At 42.3% G+C, this 24,173-nt stretch overlaps 1 protein-coding gene across 1 annotated transcript in view; it reads right to left on the reverse strand.

The window, feature by feature from the left end:
- Positions 1–13,031: 13,031 nt before the first annotated feature.
- LOC102429679 (ubiquitin-conjugating enzyme E2 E2) overlaps positions 13,032–24,173 on the reverse strand; it is a 239,191-nt gene continuing 228,049 nt past the window's right edge. The window contains exon 5 of the mRNA XM_006087622.3: positions 13,032–13,853. Coding sequence (XP_006087684.1) covers positions 13,756–13,853 — 98 coding nt within the window. The 3' untranslated portion in view covers positions 13,032–13,755. The remainder of the gene's footprint in view (positions 13,854–24,173) is intronic.

The raw sequence follows: 24,173 nt of genomic DNA on the forward strand, positions 1-24,173 counted from the left end.
TCCCAGAGGCCTGAGTGCATAAAGGCCCATACCCCCAGCTCCTGGAGGCCGTGAGTCCTGGAAGGGCTGAGGTCTGTGCACAGAAAGGCAGCATAAAAAAAAAAAAACAAAAAAGGGAATGTCACCCTCCCTCAAATATCAGCAAGAAAATCATGCAATTTGTGTATGGATACAAGAGGAAAGCGAGTCTGCCTTTCCCACTTAAAACTACTTTGGGAACTTGAACCCCCTTCTCGCCAGGACTTTGTGCCCAGCAGACACTTTTGATGTCTCTGTAGGGGAGACGTTTCCCAAACCTATTTCCTCCCACCATCAGCCTCGAGTTCTTGGGCCGGACATTCTCAGGCCCATGTAAAATGTAGGTGGAAAGACAAATTCTCCCTTAATTTCTTTTTCTCTATCGTCTTGGTATTTCACACACCCCTTAGAGCCTGAATGGTTTGGGTATTTGTGAACGGGCCAGTAGTAAGTTATTTTTCCAGGGCTAAATATTTCCCAAGAAAATCTGCAAATGAATATTAGCAGAGTCCCTAAATTCCCACTCCCCCCAATAGGTAATGAATGAATCCTAAATATATAAATAGTAGAAACCAAAACAGGAAAAACTTCCCCCCTCACCCTCACCCCCTATCCCCCACTCCAGTCCCCCATTGGAGTTTTACACAGAACCCAGACTTAAGATTTCCACTTGGGAGATTTCAACAACCCACCCGGACTTCTGGGCTCCGTGCTCCCACTGCCCTGCGTCCAGTTTGTTAGTCAAGGAGCAAAATTAGGCCCCTTTCCTCTCCTCTCCCCTCCTTCCTGCCCTGCCCCCAAGTCTCTCCATACCACAAATCCTCTGTAGTAGTACCGACTTCCCCCCCAGGCCTTGTAAGCTTCTATCTCTGTCTTACTCCTTTGACTACATCTGTTTTACCCGGGTGGCGCCAGCAGGTACAGGTGATATGTGGACAATTCATACCAGACTGCTGCGTGGATGCCCGGCCCCACGCCCATCCCTGTCCAGCTGCTCTAGTTGCACGATGGATAGTTGCCCAGCTCCAAACCTCTCCCTGCACTTGGGAGGCTCACAGAATTCACCCATCTGTAGCGGCACAGAGCTCTCCTAAGCTGCTTTTAATTTTTAGCAACACCCCATCCTCCAAACCTCCAACCCATGCCTCCCCCCGCCCCCCAATTCTGGCCTTGCCTGGCTCTGTTCTATGTGGCCAAGGCCCAGCTTGTCACATCTTGGTTTCTTCCCTCTCTCACCTTTCCCTCCCACTTCTGGGCTAGTTACGGGGCCCTCTGTTCATGCAAATACAAGGCACAGTTCAAATGTGTTTCATATGATAGCCTTCGACAAGGTGCTGTGGTGTTGACTAAATTGTTGAGGGGCTTTTCCAAACTGCCAAAGTACCACTGCTCTTAACATATTTACTTAGTGTGATTTGCATAAAGGTTATTGCAATGGAAAAAATAAGCCATTGTCCAAAATGGGGTGTAAGAGCCATTATATTGAAAAGTTAATTCAACAGTCATTACGTGAGGACCATCTCTGATTACCTTAGTCTTTCTCTTGGCTTTTCTTCTGTAGCCGATACTAATTTCCTCTCAGGCAAGTGGACGCTTCGCATGGACTGAATGAAGGTCTCAGAAAGTCATCAGAGAACAGTCTACAGACACTGTTAAAAAGTATGGCCAACATGTTATGTACCTGCTTCTCAGGGGGCCAGAGTTAAATGTGCATTGAATATTGATACATGCAATAACATGGATGAATCCCCAAACATGCCAAGTGAAAGAAGCCAGATACCATGGAACGCATACCGCCTTCACATGGAATCTCGGACAGGCAAACCAATCACGGAGATAGAAATCAGAATGTGTCCCCGGGGGGCTGGGGGAGGGAAGTGACAGGAAAGAATCGTAAAGGAATTTTCTGGGAGAATGAGATGTTCTGTCTTGTTTTGGGTGGTGGTGACACAGATGTACGCAATTGCCAAAATACATCAAACTCTATGCATTGTGCATTTTCTTGTATGTTTAAAAGGTTTGAAATAAACAAAAAAAGAATTTAAAAGTCCCTCACATTACATTGCTATTAATGTCTTTTAAAAAAACTATTTTTATTGATTTCAGAGAGGAAGGGAGAGGGAGAGACAGAAACATCCATAAGAGAGAATTGTTGATCCGCTGCCTCTTACACTCCACTCCCCCCCCCCCCCCCCCATCACTGGGGATCAAGCCCGAAACCTGAGCATGTGCCCAGACTGGCTGGGCTAAATAATTAAATAATGTCTTAAGTAAACTTTATAGACTTTGGGGTTAGAAGGCCCTGGTTTGATTCCAGTTGTATGACTTCATTAACCTTCCTTAGCCTTGGTTTTCTCACCTATAAGCCAGTGATGAAACAGTATTCAGCTCATAGGGTTTGTGAACATGAAATGGCTAATGCCCACAGTGACTGATGGGAAAGCACTATGTTCCTCTTCTTCCCTGAGTAATTTTAAGGGCACTCATCCGCGTCGTGTGGTCACCATTCAGTTTCCCCGTGTCTACTTCCAGCCTGTGCCCTCATGCTCAGACGCTCCCTGCCTCCGGGCCCCTCTATTCTGTTGGTCCCCATCTCTCGCGCTGCTGAATTGCCTGAAGGTCCTTGGTGGTTTCCCAGCGGGTTCTGCTGCCTGCAGGTGTTGTTGCCTACAGTCTAACCGCCTCCAAATCTGCTGTGAATAGAACTCTCCCGCTGGCCCCCAGGCTTCTGCCCAATCTGGTTACTTCCCCGTCATGCTCACCTGAGATTCTTGGGGTTCCAGCTCAAGCCTGGCGACACCCAGCTTTACAGCTTTGTTCATAGTAGACTCTTGATGTGAAACAGGCTCTTTTTCCATTCCTTCCAAGTCTCAAGGCCTAGGCAGCCCCCTTGACCCTCCAGCCTGCAACGACTCCTCCCTTGTGTGAACCCCATATCAGATGGCATAAGGAAGTTAATGGTAAACAGAATACATAAAATGCATAATACATAACTACGAAAATGCCGGTGTACTGTCCCAAATCATTTTCCTATCACCTCTGGCTGGAACGCCCTCTGGAGACAGACACCGACTCTGGCTGGGGGCTGGGAGGCATTGCTAGGAAGAACACTGGAAGCCCAGGAGGCGCTCTGGCAGGAGGGTTAGGCTCTCTGATAGGCTGGGAGCAGAGCTGGGCTGTGGTCTAGGGCCTGGGTGTGGGAGGTCTGTTTACACTGTGCCCACACGGTGTCCGAGATCAGAGGATCTGAGTGACCTTACAAATCACATTCTACAGAAGAGAAGAATGAGGTGCAGGGCGGTAAAGGCAAGTCAGTACCAGGGCCACGGCTGGCAGCGGAGCCCCTGACTTCCTTCCCAGTCCCACTTCAGTTTAGCGAACCCCTCACACTCTGGAGTCCCCAGCGCCCAGGGCTAGAGGTTTGCACTCAACTGGCCTCCTTCCCATGGGTGCTGAGGACACACCAGGCGTCTTCAGACTCTTGGCCATCATGCATCTCTATGAGCTCATTTTGGTTGATTGTTATCAACAGAGAAAGGTATGTTTTGGGTGAAGATAGTTCTCTTAATTGCCCTCAAACTGTTTACTGGAGAGAATTCAGTGTTGATTTGTGGGTAGCTTTTTATTTTTTGAAAATAGAGTAGTTGCATGTGGTTAAAATTCACGCAATGCTAAGGTATGAGATAAAAAGTTGCCTTCCTAGCTCTAACTTACATTACCCCAGCCCCTCCCTACAGGCAACCCCCATGACTGCTTCCTGCGTGTCCTTCCAGAGACGTGAAGAGGGAGTGGCAGCTTAAACCTAAGCACCGATGAAATATCTGAGACATTCACCAGAACGAATAATTGTGGGAAAACCCCCTCAATCCCCACTGATCCAGTGTTTCTCCCCTGCCCCGTATTCAATTCACATTCTTTTTCTTTTCTCTTCTTCTTTTAATTAAATTTCAACCCTTCAATATTTCTGGTTTAGAAGGTAGCATAGGAACAAGGCCGGCAGCTTCAGCCACTACCACTGGCTCTAAGGAGACTTTGGCTGGCTCAGGTGATGGGTACCTTTTGGCGGGACGATAATCTGGGAAGGGAAGAAGGTGGAGAATAACATTTGTTCAGCACCACTATCCGACAGGCACTTTGAAATATAACCCATAAGGCGATGCTGTTATTTCCAGTTTGTAGACGGGCAGACGGGGTGAGGGAGGTTCTGTCACCTGCCTAGGCCCCTCTCGGCGGCTTCCCATGGCCTGGGGTACTATGGCAGGTCAGTCCCACGACGACTTCTGTTTGGGCAACAAATGGTATCGGGCCGATTTGGCTCCTTATAAGATGAGTTTTGCCTATGTCTCTGTGGTTCTCCTGCAACTGTATGTGGTCGAGGGCCGCAATGAATGCATATTGAGTGATGAGTTCAAGTTGAAGAAATGCAGAGTTTGCTGTGCCCGTGGGGCTTCCAGACAACCACCTGTGGTGGGAAGTTGGACATTCAGAACTGCCATTTGTGAGAAGCTGGGTGAGTGATTTAGAAGTGATCAGAAACCGTAAGATGAGATCAAAGAGAGAGAGAGAGGTGAGAAGGACAGAAAGTCAGGGATGAGATGCATTCAGGGGGGGTGAAAGGCTGTTCTGGGGACCTGTGGGATTTAAACCTGAGCCCAGGGAGAAAAGTTTAGGGAAGAGGATTACAGCATGAGTGCTGGGGAGGCCTGAGGACAAGCTTCTAGAACATGCTATTGGCTTGGTGATTAGTGATATTTGAGTGGTGGATTCAGTAAAGTGGCAGAAAGGAAGCCAGATTGTGTGTGTGTGGGGGGGGGGGGGGAGAAGAGGGAAGGAGAGGCATATACAGTATATATATATATATATATATATATATATATATATATAGAGAGAGAGAGAGAGAGAGAGAGAGAGAGAAAGGGGCAGAGTCCCTTTAAGGTTCACGTTCACCTCTTGTCTTGTTTTGGGCTACTATAATTTTATGAGGTTAGATTTACAAGGCCTTTATTCTGAAGCCTGGCATTTCTCCCAAGAGTACAAATTCGGCCTAATGAGGGCAATTCAAGTGAATCCACAGGAAAGAAAAAGGAAAGTGATATTTTAATTTTATCCAGCCTGAAACACAACCGTAGGCCAGGAATGTGCCTGCAATTCTGAACCATGAATGTATCAATGCGTTACTTTATGGAATAGAGACATTCTGCCCAAATTGGCTGTGAAGTGAACAAACATTATTTTTCTACTGAATTCAGCTATAAAATGACTAGGAATCTTCCTGTGTGGATTGGGGGGGTGGGGAGGGAGGGGGGAGAATGAAAGAAAAGGGCAGAAATCTACTGTCAGGGAAGAGAAGAAAAGGCCAGGAGGGTTTAGACTTCTGATTTGCAAAGCTGGCTTGTGACTGACTTGCGCTGCTTCCTTCCACACTGTAAGGGTCATCTCATCTCCTCCTGCTTGGCTCTCCTTGTTCTCCTTTTGAGGGGCTATTACACCCAGTGGAGCTGCCTGCACTATTTTGCTTTACCTGCGGTCCATTTAACACAGGTTCAAGGGCTCTGGTTGTACAAACCCAGTAATTTCCCATTTCATCAATTGGTATATTCGCGATTACCTGCATCAAGTTCCTCGGACTGTGAGGCGGTACAATACTGTGCTTCTGAGCGTGTGGGTCTGAGACTCAGCCAGCTCTGCCACTTAGCAGTTACATGCGTTGAGGCCTATTAAAATCTCTGGGTCTCAGTGTCCACATCTGTATGAGGATAATACGCATCTTAGGGGATTATAGAAAGAGTTAAATGAGATCACACACACACACACACACACACACACACACACACACACATTTATATAGTGTTTTCCATGTCCTGTGCTTGTTTAATATTTAGAGGGGTAGTCATTGTGGTGATAATAACGATGATAACCCAGAGTCTTGTCTCAGTAGATTACCCTTCTCATTCACTGAACATAAAATGAAAATGAGTAAACAAAGGAAAATAAGCCCTAAATGTTCTGCCACAGGAAAATCTACCTTTGTTGCCCACAGGCAATTTTCACAGCTTCCTAGAGTCTCAAACCTTTTACATGTGTACTTCTAAAAGGATTTCATCCCCAGTTGGAAGGCCAAGATTAAAAAAAAAAGTCTACAGATAAGAAATGCTACCACATCTTGAGAGCCCCCACCTTGAGCCGCCCCTGAGTACACTGCCTGGGGGTTTAAGTAAACAAAACGTGGCCAGAACTGTGGAATGTGTGCGCTGGCCCGAGCGCGCCTGTTTGCTCAGAGGATCATCACCCAAGTCAATCTCTCACAGGGAGTGGCAGGAAGATGCAGGAGGAAGGGTTCGAAATCCCGAGGGTCTGAATCCTGACAAGGTCACTTCTTTGCTGGGCAACTGTGGGCAAGTTACTTAACCTTTCTGTGTCTGTTTCCTCACCGGTAAGGGGAGGGTAAGGGGGATGGGGTGACTATGCCTCATCTACAAGGTCTATCCCAGGGATTGGATAGCTCTGTAAGGAACCTGGCACGGAGCCAGCACATTGGTGATTCTTCCCTTCCTCTTCTCAGGGCACCTGTAACACAGTCAATACAAAAATGTCAGCTTACCAAAATATTTCACACAGAAACTAAACGCTCAGCCCCGCTTATGTCAGGCTGGCTTAACACTGTTTGTTAAATTTCTTTTATATTGGAAAAATACATATAGAAAAGTACAGATGATGATATACCATCCCATATCTTTAACTACCCAATATGTGTTAACATTTGTCATAGTTATTGGCTTTGCATCTCTGTAAAAAAATAAATAAAATGCTAGCGGTAAAACGGAAATCTTGTGTGAGTTGTCCCCGTTTCCCCCTGCCCCCCCCCCCCCCCCCCACACACACAGGCAGCCTTCGCCATGAGCTCATTTGTGCATAGCTGTGTTAGGCTCTGGTCAGTGGCAAGTGTCAGAAACCCCAACGTGGCAGTGGCTTAATGAAGATAAAAATAGACTTCCCTTCACATGAAAGTTTGAGTGGGACGTCCAGGTGCCTCAGTGCTCTATGGTGTCAGGGACCTGGGCCCCTACTATCTTGTAGCTACAGCGTCTCCCAGGCCAAGGCAGCTGCTTCAGTTCCTGAATGTCAGCAGCATGGCTACAACTAAATAGCTGCAATCCTGGACACTGAGCTTTCCTGAATGTGAGTCTCGTATATCCAGGGGCTAGACATGATCTCATCAAAACCACTTTCCTTGAAGAGGTTTCCCTCGTGTGAGTTCTGCTTTGTTCTTGCTTCTGCTTATGGTCCAACAGTAATTCCAGCTGCTCCATCTTCCCTTAATTCCTCAGAATATTTCATCCATCAGTTTTTAAATAAATGTGGTAACTTGTCACCTCTGGCGATATGGGGCAGGACAGGTGTTAAGCCATCCCCAAGCCTTAGTTCTGGCCATCGTTCTCCTCGTTTCACACTCACACACTCTCCCTGTAATCACATTCTTCTCCATGTTCTAAAGATTCCCAACTTCATGGCTACAACTAAATAGCTGCAATCCTGGATACTGAGCTTTCCTGAATGTGAGTCTCGTATATCCAGGGGCTAGACATTTCTGTTTGGATGTACCCAAGGCACTTCAATCTCAACAGGTTCAGACTGACCTTTTCCTGTGTTGCTATGGCTCCATCTCCTCTTGGGTGTGGCCCTTGTCCACATGGTCACAGCTGGCTCAGAGGAACCATGCCTACCTTCCAGGCCATGGAACTATGTATAAAGAGGGAATGGAGGGGAGCAGCTTCCTCTTATGGAATAAGGTCTGGAGTTTGCTTCCATCATTTCTGTTCACTTTCTTTGCTAGAATTTAGCTCCATGGCTCTGCCTAGCTGTAAGGGATGGTATTAGTTATTGCTGTGTAACAAAGCACTGCAAAACTTAGTGGCTCCCATCAATCCCCTTATTATTGCTCACCAATGTAAGGATCAGGTCTATCTGGATTTGGTGGAGTTGATGCATGCATCTCCCATCAGCTGTGCATCTGCTGATCTTGGCTGGGCCATCTCAGGGACACTGGGTGGCAGGCTTGTCTAGGATAGTCTCAGTTCTTCTCCACAAGGTCGCTCATCTCCGCGCAGGCTAGTTTAGGTTTATTCTCAAGGCATGGAAGGGTGCCAAGAGAGCTGGGAAGTGCACGAGGCCTCCAGAGGCCCAGCTTGAAACTGGCACATGATCACTTCCACCACAGTCTACTGGCCAAAGCAAGTCATAAGGCCAGCCCTGTCTCAGGGGGTGGGGAGAAAAGGACTCCACCTTTTCATGGAAGAAGCTGCAAAGGATGTGGTACTGGAAGGATTGAGAATTGGGACCATTATTTTGTAATCAACCTACCACAGAGAGACTGGGGAATTTAGTTTCCAGCTAAGTGGCGACATGCCCAGCTAAAACTCCAATAGTTCTATTTATAGATGGAAGAAAAGGAGAAGGGATATTAGGGATAATTTATAGACTCTACCTCAGAAGGAATTATAGTTCCCTATTCATCTTCCCCAAATGGATGTAACACTCTCAATCTCTTGCTATAATATAAATAATAATACCATTCTGACAAAAGTTCTCTTCTTCTTAACGAGTGCATATTTTTTATTTCTCGTGACTCTGCTCACCCAGCAACTTACTCTTTGATCTCTTAATTCATAAAACAAATTGCTTACAAACATTTTGGGAGTTTAATATGTATAGTCTTTGTATTATTTTGCAATTCCCAGGAAAGTAGCATTATTATGCAGACCTATTTTTAATATATACTCATTTTATAGAAATTTTATTTTTATGTTAAAGACCATTTCTTATATAAACCCATTTTTTTCTTATTCAACTATTGTAAAAACTCCCCTCCCCCCCAAAAAAAATCCCCAAAAATATGATTTCCATTCTTCCAAAATCCAACAGCCCAAATCTGGAATGACAAGGACATCCTGGTATTTTATTACACACCACTACGAACACATGAGAACTTGGGGATGCTTTAATATGGACAGATGTTTTACATTTAAATAAAAATGCACAGTCACGCTTGAATTTAAAAATAATTTCTTCATTATTTCTTTAAGTGAATGGGGTCTCTTGGGGATTAACAACAGCTTCTGGAATTTCTCATCATAGGTTTTGAATAAGTGTCCACAAACTGCTTTGATTTTTAAATCATAGACCTTGGAAGTCGTCTGGTGGTGAACATTAAGCCAACTAACAGTTGGTCTAAAGCAGGGGTGGGGGATGTCCAGCCTGCTTTATCATATCATTTGGTCTGGCCCTGCCAAGGCATTAGGGTGAGTTAATTAAATGTTTAAACAAATATAGCAGGCTCATTAAAAAAAAGTTTTATTGATTTCAGAGAGGAATGGAGAAGGGAGGGAGAGATAGAAACATCAGTGATGAGAAGGAATCATTGATTGGCTGCCTCTTGCATGCCCCCTACTGGGGATTGAGCCCACAACCTGGGCATGTGTCCTCGACCTGAATTGAACCCGGGATCCTTCAGTCCGCAGGCTGAGCTCTATCCACTGAGCCAAACCAGCTAGGGCAGGCTCATTTTTAAGTTGATAATTTTGTATGGCCCTTGAATGATGTTATAAATATTAAAAGGGCCCTTGGCAGAAAAAAGGTTCCTCACCCCTGGTCTTAAGGATGGAGACTAAGCCTGCCAAAGCCCCTGGTGGTGGTCACCTTCATTAGTTTGCTGGGAGCTCCATGCTGGAGACTGATAGACAACGAGGAATGCTAGCGCCTTACTTCCAGGCAGCCTCAGCAGAGGCAGGTTCTACCAGGCGAGTATGACCTCTCTACCCTTCTGTACTGTTCTTGTGCCACAGACAGAGTAGAAGAATCTTGCTGGTGTTTCTCGATGTGCTCAGTGGCACCAGTAGTAAAGCATCTGACTTTTCTGTTGCATAGCTGGACAGAACTTCTCAAGAGGTCTAAATTTCCTAGAAATCAGACTGTGATTGTCATCCTGAACTCTGACCTCCCATCTAATTTTTTTTTTTTTTAAAGATGGATGAGAGGGCAATACTGCATGGGAGGGGATGATGACATGAGAGTGGCATTTGGGGTCACATCAACTCCAAAAGATGCCAAGGTCATTGGGTAAGGTTTTGTCATAACCAGAACACCGGGGGTTCCAGCAGTTGGGGTTGGCCCCCCACTCTATGTGGATATATCAACAGGTGAAAGAGAAAGGTGGTTGCATCATCTCCTCCAGTTTTCTCTGTGGGTCCCACACATAAGAGATATTTAAACTTCAGGAATTTCCCATTTAAATTATCCTGTCCAAAAGCATACTGTGCTTGAGGCTACTCATTCACAGAAAGGCATACATACCATAAATCATGTTTGAAGATGTAAGAAAGGATGCAGTGATTAAATAGCTCACATGCCTGCAGAACCAGAAAAGGGGTTGAGGCTGGCTGGCTGTGAAAGCCACGGAGAGTGATGGAATTCTTCCAGCTGTAGACACATCTCTTCTAAAAGGACAACCGTACAGCAAGTGAGACACTGTTTAGGTAAAACATTTCTATGGGCCAAACTGGGCCAGTGTGATGCCTGAGACCTTCTATGGAAATTTAGTTTTAGTAAGAAAGCTCACATGTCCTATAGTCCTGGTTTGTCCCAGTCTGAGGGGCTTCCTGGGACATGGGACTTGCTGTTTTAACACGGGGAAAGTCCCAGCAAACAGGGACAAGTTGGTCACCCTAACCCACGTTACCAGTGCGCATGGTGGGATGAGCGCGAAAGGTGCCTGGAGAAGGAATGCTTCAGGCTCGGGGAACCAGTCCGCTGCCCAGGGGGAGCGCGGACGTGAGGAAATGCATGGCGACTATGGAGGTCTTCAGAGGCCAAGCTGCCTTGAGCCCCTTTGCAGGTGTCAACTCCAAGAGATTCCAGGTCTGATGTGGCTTAAAGTGCAGACTCAGACTGAACTAGGCCGGGGTATTTTCACAGTGTCACCTCGTAGTTAGAAGGAAGGCGTATATGGTCTTGGAGCCGATGGCAAGGGCTCTGGGGTCCTGTGCGTGGCTGGGAATCTCACTTTGGTACTTGTTAGCTGTGCATGACTGAGGGCCACTGTCTTCACAAGCTACTGTAACAAAATACCACAGACGAGGTGGCTTACAAACAGCAGCAATTTATTTCTCACAGTTCTGGAGGCTCAAGTCCAAGATCCATGCGGCATGGTTGTGTTCTGGTAAAGGCCTTCTTCCTGGTTGCAGACTGCCAACTTCTCACCGCATCCTCATGTGGTGGAAGGGGTAGGGAGCCCTCTGGGATCCCTTTTCTAAGAGCACCGATCCCAATCATAAGGGCTCTGCCCTCATGGACTAATCACATCCCCAAAGCCCCACCTCCTAACACCATCATCTTAGAGATTAGGATTTCAACATGAATTTTTGGGGAATATACAAATGTTTCGATTATGGCAGCCACCTATAGCTAAAGGGCTAGGCTAAGGTTTTATTAAGTAACTTATGGCCAAGTATACAGTACATTTTGAATAAGTACTTCCTTTCTTCCTAATTCCCAAACCATTAATCCAGGATGACCTTCTAGGTCTCCTCTCTAATGCTGGAATAAGAAAAGATGGACTACTTCTGCATTTGCTATCTTCAATGGTTTCCTGTAGAAAAACACATGAAGAATGTTCTATTTATTTGTTGTTTTATGATAAATTAAGCCTGCAACTTTCTGAATTATTTAATTTTTAAAAATACGTTTTTATTGATTTTAGAGAGAGAGGAAAGGAGATGGAGAGAGAGATTACATCAATCAGCTGCCTCCTGCACGACCCCTACAGCAATGAAGTCCACAACCCGGGCAAGGGCCCTGACTGGGAACTGAACCTGAGACCACTTGGTGCCTGGGACAATACTCAATCAACTGAGCCACACTGGCCAGGACTGAACGATTTAATATCTAAAAATATAATTTCAAACTACTTTCTCAATGGCCAGTGGTCCTGCCTTAGTCAATGACCTGCCAACATTTTATGTAACGAAGCTACAAAATACTATAATTATCAATAATTGGTTTGAAAAGTTAAATAGTATCTGGTCATAACATCTGGAAAATGTTTCAAATGAAATTAGTGGTAATAATTTTGTTAAAAAGAAAAAAAATTATCTCTACATACTCTGGTTTAAAAGTAACATTTTCAATATTAAAATATTTTCTTTAGGATTTCTTTTTACTACTAAAAAGGAACAAAAACTGCATGTTTTGAATCAGTTTTTAAAGTGCTTCAGGTAAAGATATTAAAATCTAAATTGGAACTATTTAGGGTGAATGACTTAATTTGTAAATCTTACTACTTAGCAGTAAAGATGCTCCTGATGTGAGACCAAGCTGTAGGTGGGCTTGTCACTGTAATTAGTAGAAGCAGGAGTTTCCGCCAGGCTTGTAACACAAAGAACGCTGAGTATCAAACCGCACCGCACACGTTTCCTCTGCCTCCTATAGCTGTATACCTAAAATAGCCTGAAGGTCAAAGCCATACATACTCTGATCATTGAATGTGCTGACCGTGACTGATATAGTTGAGTTTACTTCTTTCACTAGAATTACAGAGAGAAAAAAAAGAACCAAAATGCAAGGGCAATCACTGGAAGAATCTTAGGAGAAAAAAGAGAGATAAATAAGTTCAAAAGTGGTAAAACACAATGATCAGCTCTGACTTCCCTCTCACTAGAAAGCTATTTTTGGAGTCACATATTTAATTCTTGGGTAAAGAAGGTTTTAACAGAAAGGATGTCCATGAGAAAGTAATGCCCAGCCAATATGTAAAGCGATAGTGATCGGAAACAACCATAAAATCATCAGGCTATTGACAGCTGGAGAAATTCCACATGCTGAGCGACTCAATTAAAAAGAAATATTAGGGGTGTGAGATGAAAAGTACACTTGAACCTGTAATTGAATTAGATAAGCCTGGCTGCGTGTGGGGCTGCCTGGGTCACCAGGAGACAAAGCAGATGCCAGGCTACCACGAGAGCGTTTATCAGCCACAGTGATTTATTGAGTGCTTTAATAATACAAGTGTACATCAACTGATCCACAGTCCAAAGTGGCAGGTCCCTAAGAAATTTACAAGCACTTTAAGTAAATCAAAATACTTATTATTTTGTTCAATCCAATAGTCTTCTGCGTGGGGGACAGAAGGCTAGTGATAAACAGAGTCTCAGTAATGCACAGTGATTCTGATTGAAGCTTTTGTACAAAAACTTGTTCCCAGTAGCATGCACCCACCAATAAAGACTTCAGTACAAAAAATTAACCCTAAGCACTACATTTAAGTAGAAACAAGATATAATTCTGAATTCGTGTTTTCCCGAAAATCAAAATAAAACGAACAACAACGAAAAACAAAACCACACAGTAATACAAAGCTTTGTAAGAAAGCTCTTACTATTACAGATCCAACATTGTTTGCACTGAAAACAAAGTTCCCATCCACGAGGAGGTGGGAAAAAGAACCGAAACCTTTCAAGTTAACAGAAATTAAAAAGGGAACACAACCGGAGGAAGGAGATGGGGTGGAGGGAGGAAAAGCAAAGGAAAAGCAGGAAGAGGAAAGAGGGAGAAGAGGGAAGGATGACATGGTTCAAAGTTTAATAAAAATAAGAAAATAAGAACCGAGGTCCGGAGGGGTGGGTGGGGCTATTGATGCACTTGGTGAATGTGCTTGCACAGGTCCGGCGGGCGGCAGCGCAGGCCCTATGTGGCATACCGCTTGGTCCACTGTCTGGCCATCCGGTCGTGCTCCGCTCTGTTGGTCATGTACTGCGTGGCAATGCTGCCTACCAGAGGGTCAGCTGGAAAGGAAGCAGAGGCAGGGTCAGTAAGTAGCAGCACCTCTTCCACTTTCTAAGTCGGGGAAGAGGAGGAGTGTCTGGGGTAGGAGGTGGGGGTGTGGTGGGGGTCAGCAGGGAGGAGCTGAGCAGCTGCTGCTCTCGCCTGGAACAGTGACCTGCAAATGACCTGCCACTGACAGACCACAATGCACACCGGCCGCTCCAAGAATCACCTACCTGTGCTTTCACCGATACCTCTTACCACATTTCTGTACAAGTCTAATTCTCTCCCTGTTCCTACCACGTGGTTCTCACCCTCCGCTTCCTCTTGATTTCAAGTGGACGTTTCACTGAGAAAACACAGGTGGGCTGTGAAGAGGAAACTCCAGGGACCTTGGTGAGATCACTCTTGGGAGGTTTGGATACCTTGGCAGCTTCTTTCCCTGAGGTTCCAAACCTGGCGGTGGCAGCACTTATGCCCCTGGCCACCTGCACTGAAGGAGCCAGTGAGGCCCAATGTGTGTGTGTGTGTGTGTGTGTGTGTGTGTAGATAGTCTACTTCTTCCTCCAAATACGGGAATACCAAAATCCACACAGCTCTTTACTACAAAAATACTGATAGATGTTAATACTAGCTAACACTCACTGCTTGACCCCATCCTAACACTGTAGCATATTAACTCTATAAAACCCCGAGGGAGCTGACACAGGAGGGGTGGAAGCACAAGGAGGGTAAGTCACTTGCCCAGGGCAGAGCAAGGGGTGGAGCAGGGCCCTAAACTACAGGATTCTTTTATTTTATTTTATATATTTTAAAAATTGTTTTATTGCTTAAAGTATTACAAAGAGTATTATATATGTCTCCTTTTTTTTTTCCCTCCCCTTGACCTTCCCCTAGCCTCCCATACTCCCCAGTGTCTTGTGTCCATTGGTTATGCTTATATGCATGCATACAAGTCCTTCGGTTGATATCTTACCCAACCACCCCCCCCCAACCCCCCAACCCTCCCTGGCCTTCCCGCTGTAGTTTGACAGTCTGTTCGATGTTGCTCTGCCTCTGTATCTATTTTTGTTCATCAGTTTATAATGGTCTTAATTATCCATAAATGAGTGAGATCATGTGGTATTTTTCTTTCATTGGCTGGCTTATTTCACTTAACATAATGCTCTCCAGTTCCATCCATGCTGTTGCAAATGGTAAGAGTTCCTTCTTTTTTACAGCAGCATAGTATTCCATTGTGTAGATGTACCACTGTTTTCTAATCCATTCATCTGCTGATGGGCACTTAGGCTGTTTCCAGATCTTAACTACGGTAAATTGTGATGCTATGAACATAGGGGTGCATATATCCTTTCTGATTGGTGTTTCTGTTTTCTTGGGATATATTCCTAGAAGTGGGATCACTGGGTCAAATGGGAGTTCCATTTTTAACTTTTTGAGGAAACTCCATACTGTTTTCCATAGTGGCTGCATCAGTCTGCATTCCAACCAGCAGTGCACGAGTGTTCCTTTTTCTCCACATCCTCTCCAGCACTTGTCATTTGTTGATTTGTTGATGATAGCCATTCTGACAGGTGTGAGATGATACCTCATTGTCGTTTTGATTTGCATCTCTCGGATGATTAGTGACTTTGAACATGTTTTCATATGTCTCTTGGCTTTGTGAATGTCCTCTTTTGAAAAGTGTCTATTTAGGTCCTTTGCCCATTTTTTGATTGGATTGTTTATCTTCCTTTTGTTAAGTTGTATGAGTTCCCTATAAATGTTGGAGATTAAATCAAATATGTTCTCCCATGCAGTGGGCTTTCTTGTTGTTTTGTTGATGGTTTCTTTTGCTGTGCAGAAGCTTTCTATTTTGATGTAGTCCCATTTGTTTATTTTCTCTTTAGTTTCCAATGCCCTAGGAGCTGTGTCTGTGAAGAAATTGCTTCGGCATATGTCTGAGATTTTGTTGCCTTTGGATTCCTCTAGTATTTTTATGGTTTCTCGTCTTACATTTAAGTCCTTTATCCATTTTGAGTTTATTTTTGTGTATGGTGTAAGTTGGTGGTCTTGTTTCATTTTTTTGCATGTATCTGTCCAATTTTCCCAACACCATTTATTGAAGAGACTGTCTTGACTCCATTGTGTGTTCTTGCCTCCTTTGTCAAATATTAATTGAGCATATTGTTTCAGGTCAATTTCTGGGCTCTCTATTCTATTCCACTGATCTATATGTCTGTTCTTGTGCCAGTACCAGGCAGTTTTGAGAACAGTGGCTTTGTAATACACCTTGATATCTGGTATTGAGATCCCACCTACTTTGTTCTTCTTTCTCAGGATTGCTGCAGCTATTCGGGGTCTTTTTTTTTTTTTTTTTATTCCAGATGAATTTTTAGAGAGTTCGTTCTAGGTCTGTGAAATATGCCATTGGTGTTTTAATGGGAAGTGCGTTGAATTTATAGATTGCTTTGGGAAATATGGACATTTTAATGATGTTGATTCTACCAATCCAAGAACATGGTATGTTCTTCCATCTGTTTATGTCTTCCTCTATCTCTTTTTTCAATGTCCTGTAGTTTTCTGAGTAGAGGTCTTTTACCTCTTTAGTTAAGTTTATTCCTAGGTATCTTAATTTTTTTGGTGCGATGGTAAATGGGATTGTTTTTTTAGTCTCTCTTTCTGTAAGTTCACTATTGGTGTATAGAAATGCCATAGATTTCTTGGCATTAATTTTGTATCCTGCTACATTGCCAAATTTATTTATTAAGTCTAATAGTTTTTTGATGGAGTCTTTAGGGTTTTTTATGTACAATATCATGTCATCTGCGAATAAGGACAGTTTTACTTCTTCTTTTCCAATTTGGATGCCTTTTATTTCTTCTTCTTGTCTAATTGCAATGGCTAATACTTACAGTACTATGTCGAACAGGAGTGGTGAGAGTGGGCATCCCTGTCTTGTTCCTGTTCTTAGGGGAAATGGTTTTAGTTTTTGTCCATTGAGTATGATGTTGGCTGTGGGTTTGTCATATATGGCTTTTATTATGTTGAGGTATGATCCTTCTATTCCCACCTTGCTGAGAGTTTTTATCAAAAATGGGTGTTGGATTTTGTCAAATGCTTTTTCTGCATCAATTGATATGACTGTGTTTTTTTTTCTTTCAATTTGTTTATGTGATGTATCACGTTTATTGATTTGCGGATATTGTACCATCCTTGCATCCCTGGGTTAAATCCTACTTGGTCATGAGCTCTCTACCCAGACAGAATCAACATTTTTTAAAAAATCAAAGAAAAAAAAAGTAACTTAGGTTTCTGGAGATTCCAGAATGCACCCTTTTCCTCCATTCTTTAATTTTACTCTTTCCCTGATTAAAAAAAAAAAGTATTGTTAACATTTTGACATATCTTCCTAGACTTCTTTTCTAAATATACAATTTAATAAAGATTACCTTATAGTTTGCTTTTGTAATCTTTTGATTAAAAAATTGCTATATGGTAAATAACTTTATATCAATCATTACAGTTCTAACTCATCATTTTTATATTTATCTGAATTAATAACCAATTTCCTATTTAGATATTTGGGTTCTCTCCAATTGTTTTGCTTTATAAACCCTGCTGTGAAGAACACTATTGTGCACTTGGAAAATTTATGTAACTCTTACATCGTTTGAAGTATAAATGAACAAATAAAAGTACAAAATGAAGGTATTTAAAAATCATGTGTTATTAATCAAATAGTTCTTTATGTTAAAATTTTTTACTGAATGGAAGTTAAGACTGCAAGTAACAACTGAAACTATGCAATATATGTGCACCCAATAACTATCACAGTGAATTTAATGGAGTAAGAAGCTTTTTGTGTAGTGTTTTTATAATTATAAATCTAAGTAAGGTGTACTCTTGTTATGAGATTTCATATTTCATGGCTACAGACATATTATATGAAATAATAGTCTCTAAACATATTAATCGACCTTATTCCTTTAACAATTTCTTCTTAAGAAGGAAAAATTTCCCATCATTTTGGGATTCTAGATTACTACTACTTTCCCCAGTCATAATCAATCTTTGAGATTATCACCAATCAATCTTCCTCCTTTTTACTAAAGAAATCCATAAAGTTCATCAGTGGAAATGGATACTTAAGGCTCCTACAATTTCTGCCAAGACCATGAGCACACATGTCCAGGTTATCAAGGGCCAGGAAAAGTCGAAGGAAGTCAAGGCCAAGATCCCAGAGGGCAGCGGCCAAAAGCTCAATCAACTTGCTTACACTGCTCACCTCAAGCTTGGGAAACATGCGCACGCCCACACTGCCAAGGTCCACAGGCTCTGCCGGCCAGCGTCCAAGGCCACTGCTTAAACTGTAGCTCTGGCTCAGCCTCCATGAAGAGTCTGTCCATGCAGATACTGACAGGAAAGGACTTGGTAATAACTAATGGCTACTGGTAGAGAAAGCAGCACATCCAATGATTGTGTGAAGCAGCAAATTAATGTAAAAATAATAGAAATCAAAATGTAAGGGCAAAAATCTTATGCTTGCTTCTTATTCAAAAAGCATTTTCTTTAAGCACTGCCCACAGTTGCAGTTGGTGGAAATGCTTTAATGACACTGTAATGTCACCATCAGCCAAATCTTTAAGTCCAGGAGTTGAGGAGGTAAGTCTTTTTTTTTAAAAATATATTTTTATTGATTTTAGAGAAGAAGGGAGAGGGAGAGAGAGATAGAAACATCAATGATGAGAGAGACTCATTGATCAGCTGCCTCCTGCACATCCCCTAATGGGGATCCAGGCTGCAACCCAGGCATGTGCCCTGACCAGGAATTGAACCATGGCCTCCTGGTTCATAGGTCGACGCTCAACCACTGAGCCATGCTGGCCGAGCAGAGGAGGAGGTAAGTCTTCATCTTTGATACCATTAGAGAAGAAGGAAGGCTTATTGATCTGATATCAAAATCTCCATTAAGAGGAATCCACATTGGTATTTCATGCTTTTCATCAGGTGAAGGTATGTATTTAATATATTTTTATTGATTTCAGAGAGGAAGGGAGAGGGAGAGAGAGAGAAACATCAATGATGAGAGAGAATCATTGATTGGCTGCCTCCTGCATGCCCCACACTGGGGATCAAACATGCAACCCAGGCATGTGCCCTTGACCGGAACTGAACCCAAGACCTTTCAGTCTGCAGGCCGATGCTCTATCCACTGAGCCAAACCGGCTAAGGCTGAAGACATCTATTTACTAGTAAATATTTTTAATGTGTTGTGCAAAGGAGCCACCTAGCAGCTGGCAGTGCTGAGAAGTCACACTGCTGTATCATAATGATAAACTTTAAAAATGTATCAGCTTTAATAGTTATATTACTTAAATTCTTAAAATTTCATATCTATTCTTGTATCTCAGATCACTTTATTATGGGAACATTCATCCTTGCCTTAGGCTGTTCATTGATTTAAAAAAATTTTTTTTTGTTAATTCTCATCTGAGGTCATTTTAAAAAAATATATTTTTATTGATTTCAGAGAGGAAGAGAGAGGGAGAGAGAGATGGAAACATCAATGATAAGGGAGAATCATTGATTGGCTGCCTCCCGCACATCCCACACTGGGGATTGAGCCTACAACCCAGGCATGTGCCCTTGACCAGAATCAAAGCTGGGACCCTTCAGTCCCCAGTATGATGCTCTATCCACTGAGCCAAACCGGCTAGGGCCTGAGGTCATTTTTCCATTGCTTTTTTCGGAGAGAGTAGGAGGGAGGGATTTATTATATTTTCTGGTTTGATGTCATGCTTATTTATAAAGGCCCTCTCCATCCAAGCTAGTATTTTAGAAATATTCCTCTACAGTTACATATAGTAGCTTTTATGTGCAATGTTAGCTTTATCATACACAAGGTTCTTATACATATCTGGACTTGATTCTTCACTTGATATTCTTTCAATAGGTTAATTTGTCTTTTGCATTGTATTCCTCCTGTTTTTCTCACTATAGTTTTATAGTTTGTTTTGATATCTGGTAGGGTAAGTTCTTGCTCTTCCCAATTCCTTTCGTTCACTATAATTTTATTTGGAGAACCCTAATCTTGATGAGGTTAATTAAGACTTGGAGCAATTAAAGCTATTTCACCCCAGGGTTACAGGAATCTCATGTCTCCTTGAAGAACATTATCAAGACTTAGAAGATCTGAATTCCTCTGGGTCTACTAATTAAAAATCAAGTGAGTAGGACAAAGTTAAGGTTTTTGCATTTTGGAATATAGGGAAACCTGACTTCTAATTATAGGCCTAATCCAAACCAGAAAGATTAAGTACCCTGAAAAGACACACACAAACACACACACACATATAGTACATACATAATATATGTAAAATACGTTATATATGTATGAGTGTGTACATATATAAACAAAGTATTTAGGGAGAAAGTTATGTCTATGATTTAAACCAAATGATGGACATTATGAAACTAGGTTTAAACTTGAGAGTGCTAAATAAAACTGCATACAAGTCGAGCAAGATTTGCTGTTACTCAAGAATTAATAACTGATGATGCTAAAAAGAGGTATCAAGTACCTCCAATTCTAAAAAGACATTAATACCTCCTCAAGACTTATTAAGAAAAGATGAGCTGGCTCTGACAGCCCCAGATGCCTGTTCTAAGATATGGAAAAGGGGAGAAAGCTTTGTGGGAATAGAGTTCCCACCTGGGAGTGTGGTGTGTAAGGTGCAGCTTCCCTGTCTTCTCTCCTCCCACCAACACTAAAACGGGGAGAGAAGAACTTTTCCTTCTCCAAGCGATGTGAGAAGGGCACTGAGAGACTCCCTAGCTGGAGACTTAAACCAGATATGAGCTGCTCAGACAGCTGACCTGCTGATTTACCCCTTGACACTGAGAGGGAGGAAGAGAGAGAGAGAGAAAGAGAGAGAGAGAGACACACACACACACACACACACACACACCAAAGAAGCAGTCTATCCTGCTATCTCTTCAGTGTCCTATCAGGAAGGCAGCTTCCAGGGGAGGGGACCTCAGTAGCTACAAGGCTTAGGAGCATGCTGTGTGAGGGGCAGCAGTGTTCTTGAGCCAGCTGGTTAGCCAATTTTTAAATTTTTAGGAATTTAAACACAGCCATTATTAAAATTTAGTTATATAAAGTTACAGTGAAATATTTTATAAAAAGGTAACAAATACTTAAACTTCATTCCTTAATTATTTTACTGCTATTATCTGCATGGTAGAAAAGAACAGCGTGCTACCCTTCATCTTGGCCCAATTATGCATTCAGTAACGTCATGTATGTAGCTGGAATTGGCAAATGCTACAAATTAGGATTTGATTTATTTTTGTTGCCTACAGTTAAGAAAGTGATGGAAAAATGCTAATAAAGCAGATTAAACTAAAAAATGTATCATGTCGAGAGTTTTTACATTTTGAATAGCATAAAAATTGAAGAATATATTCTTCCAGTATTTGGAACTATTATCTTATTCAGCAAAGAATTTGCTCATGACATTGACCAACAAGTGAAGTTCCAACATTTTTCTTCTTTGTTTCACTTTTGTCTTAGTTCTTAACACTTGGAGTGGGGGAAACGAGTTAAGTCGGCTCGCGTGAATTGCGCGTACTCCGCGGGAGCCGTCTTTAACTCGGTTCATATAGATTTGCGGTGGAGTGCGGGAAACGTGTAAATTCGGGCCGATTGTAACTGCGTATTACCAAATATTTGTTTGTAATCCACCCTTTTGGTGGATGGAACAAAACCAAAAGACAGAGCCATCTTATATTTTGGCGGGAAATTCACCCCACACCGGAGTGTTAATTTAAATGAAAATATCACCCAACATTCATGTTAAAACCACACTCATTTTTCTGCTGCAACAATAGGATGGATACATATAAGTTTTAGCAAAAATCATTGAAAGTCTTCTGGGAGAATTAATTGGCTATGTGGGAGTTGCATTAGAGTATTATATGTTTTATTTGGGTACTACACATCAGAAACACATACAATAAATTTATGTACATATTCACATATCACCACGCCATACCTGCCCCCAGACAGTATTAAGCATTTTACTAGTATACCACTGGGGAAGGGGTTAGTCAAGGAGGTTGTATCTCCCACATCAGGGAACTGGAAAGGGAACTCTCCACATTCGCCAATATGAAGCAGCATTTTGACACCCGTCACCCAGAAGGCATGGATGGCATGGGGAGGATGGCAGGGGGAATTAGGTGAAGGAACTCACTTCTCATCCAGTATCTAGCTCCTACTATAAGGAAATTAGATTAAAATCAGGTATAAGACAGGAGTTTAAAAATGTAGCACACTGATCTTCTACTAACTGAAAGTGGCCTGAATGCTGAGATCTGCTAAATATTGTTAAGAGACAGAAAAAGCAAGATTCAACAAAACATGGCCTAAGGCAGTGACTGGAGAAAATGAAAACCATTCCATATTAATGCCTCCTGAGTCGAGATCACTCAATAAACAATAAAAATACACTGGCTATAACCTATACTGTTGATCAATTATTTTTAAAACTTAAAAACTCATCCTATAAACCTACATAGCAGTGCTATGTACATTAAATCAATGTGTTTTTAAACATAAAGTGATGTTAGAATAGATTCATCTAAACAAGAGCACAGATGGTGCATTCCTACTGAGAAGCTATTGAATTGCGGTTCTAGGCTTAGTTAAGCAATAATTCCTAATGAATTTAGAAAATATCCTTACACTGGAGGACTTGAGATACCAAAGAGTCACAGATTACTTTCCCCAAAATACCACTGGAAAAAGCTGTGGCTGTAGGAAGTAGGAAAGAGTCAAAGATGCCAAGACATCAAAGCTAGATATTTTTTTAAAAGCAGGTTTGCCCAGCTGATGTGGCTCAGTGGTTGAGCATCAATCTATGAACCTATGAACCAGGAGGTCAAGGTTCGATTCCAGGTCAGGGCACATACCCAGGTTGCAGGCTCAATCCCCAGTGTGGGGTGTGCAGGAGGCAGCTGATCAATGATTCTCTCTCATCACGGATGTTTCTCTCTCTCCCTTTCTAAAATCAATAAAAATATATTAAAAAAATAATAAAAGCAGCTCTATTGAGATATAATTCATAAACCATACGATTTACCTATTCAATGCGTACACTTCAGTGGTTTTTGTACATTCACAGTTATATAACCATTTGCACAATCCATTTTGGAATGTTTTCATCATCCCTAAAAGAAACCTTGCACCTATTAGCAGTTACTCTCCAGCTCTCCAAATTCTCCATCCCTTGGTATCCAGAAATTTACTTATTTATTTTCTGTCTCTATATATTTGTCTATTCTGGACATTTCACATAAATGGACCCATATAACATGTGGTCTTTTGCAACTGGCTTCTTTCACACAATGTTTTCAAGGCTCACCCATGTTGTAGCATGCATCAGTACTTCATCCCCCCTCCCCTTTTAATTTTTTAAAATATATTTTTATTGAGTTCAGAAAGGAAGGGAGAGGGAGAGATAGAAACATCAATGATGAGAGAGAATCATTGATCGGCTGCCTCCTACATGCCTCACACAGGGAGTCAAGCCCACAATCCAGACATATGCCCTTGACTGGAATCAAACCCGGGACTCTTCAGTCCACAGGCCGACGCTCTATCCACTGAGCCAAACCAGCTAGGGCCTTCATCTGCACCCTTTAAATATATTTATTGATTTTAGAGAGGAAGGGAGAGGGAGAGAGAGATAGAAACATCAATGATGAAAGAGACATGTGGTTTGTTTTCTCTTTCTGGCTATTATGAGTAATGCTGCTAGAAACATTTGTATACAAGTTTTGCATGGACATGTTTTCACTCCTCTTGGGTATATATACCTAGGAGTGGAGTTGCTTGATCATATGGTAACCATGCTTCACCATTAGAGGAACTGCCAAAGTGCTGTCCAAAGAGGCTGCGCCTGTTTATATCCCCACTAGCAATGTGTGAGGGTTCCAATTCTCCACATCCTCACCTACACGTTATCTAACGACGCCAGATTTTAAAGAGAGAATAGTTTATGCCCCATTGGCCTACACTGACAAGGAATCCAGGTTTTTGTTTCGTTTTTTAAATATAAGGCATTCTCTACTAACATTTGTTCCTGCCAACTATGGAAAATAATTCTCTTATTGGAGTATTTTTCTCATGGTGTCTGGCTATGAGACCAGAAATTATCCTGATCTTCCCTGTACTTCCAGCCCTGATTGAAATAAAAATGACAACAATAATCTAACAGGACTTGTTTGTAATGCACACCTTTCCTTCAAAAAAAATATATTTACAGTTCTCAAATGTAGTCCATCCACTACAA

Source organism: Myotis lucifugus, unplaced genomic scaffold (assembly GCF_000147115.1).
Source record: "Myotis lucifugus unplaced genomic scaffold, Myoluc2.0 scaffold_39, whole genome shotgun sequence".
Lineage (NCBI taxonomy): Eukaryota > Metazoa > Chordata > Mammalia > Chiroptera > Vespertilionidae > Myotis > Myotis lucifugus.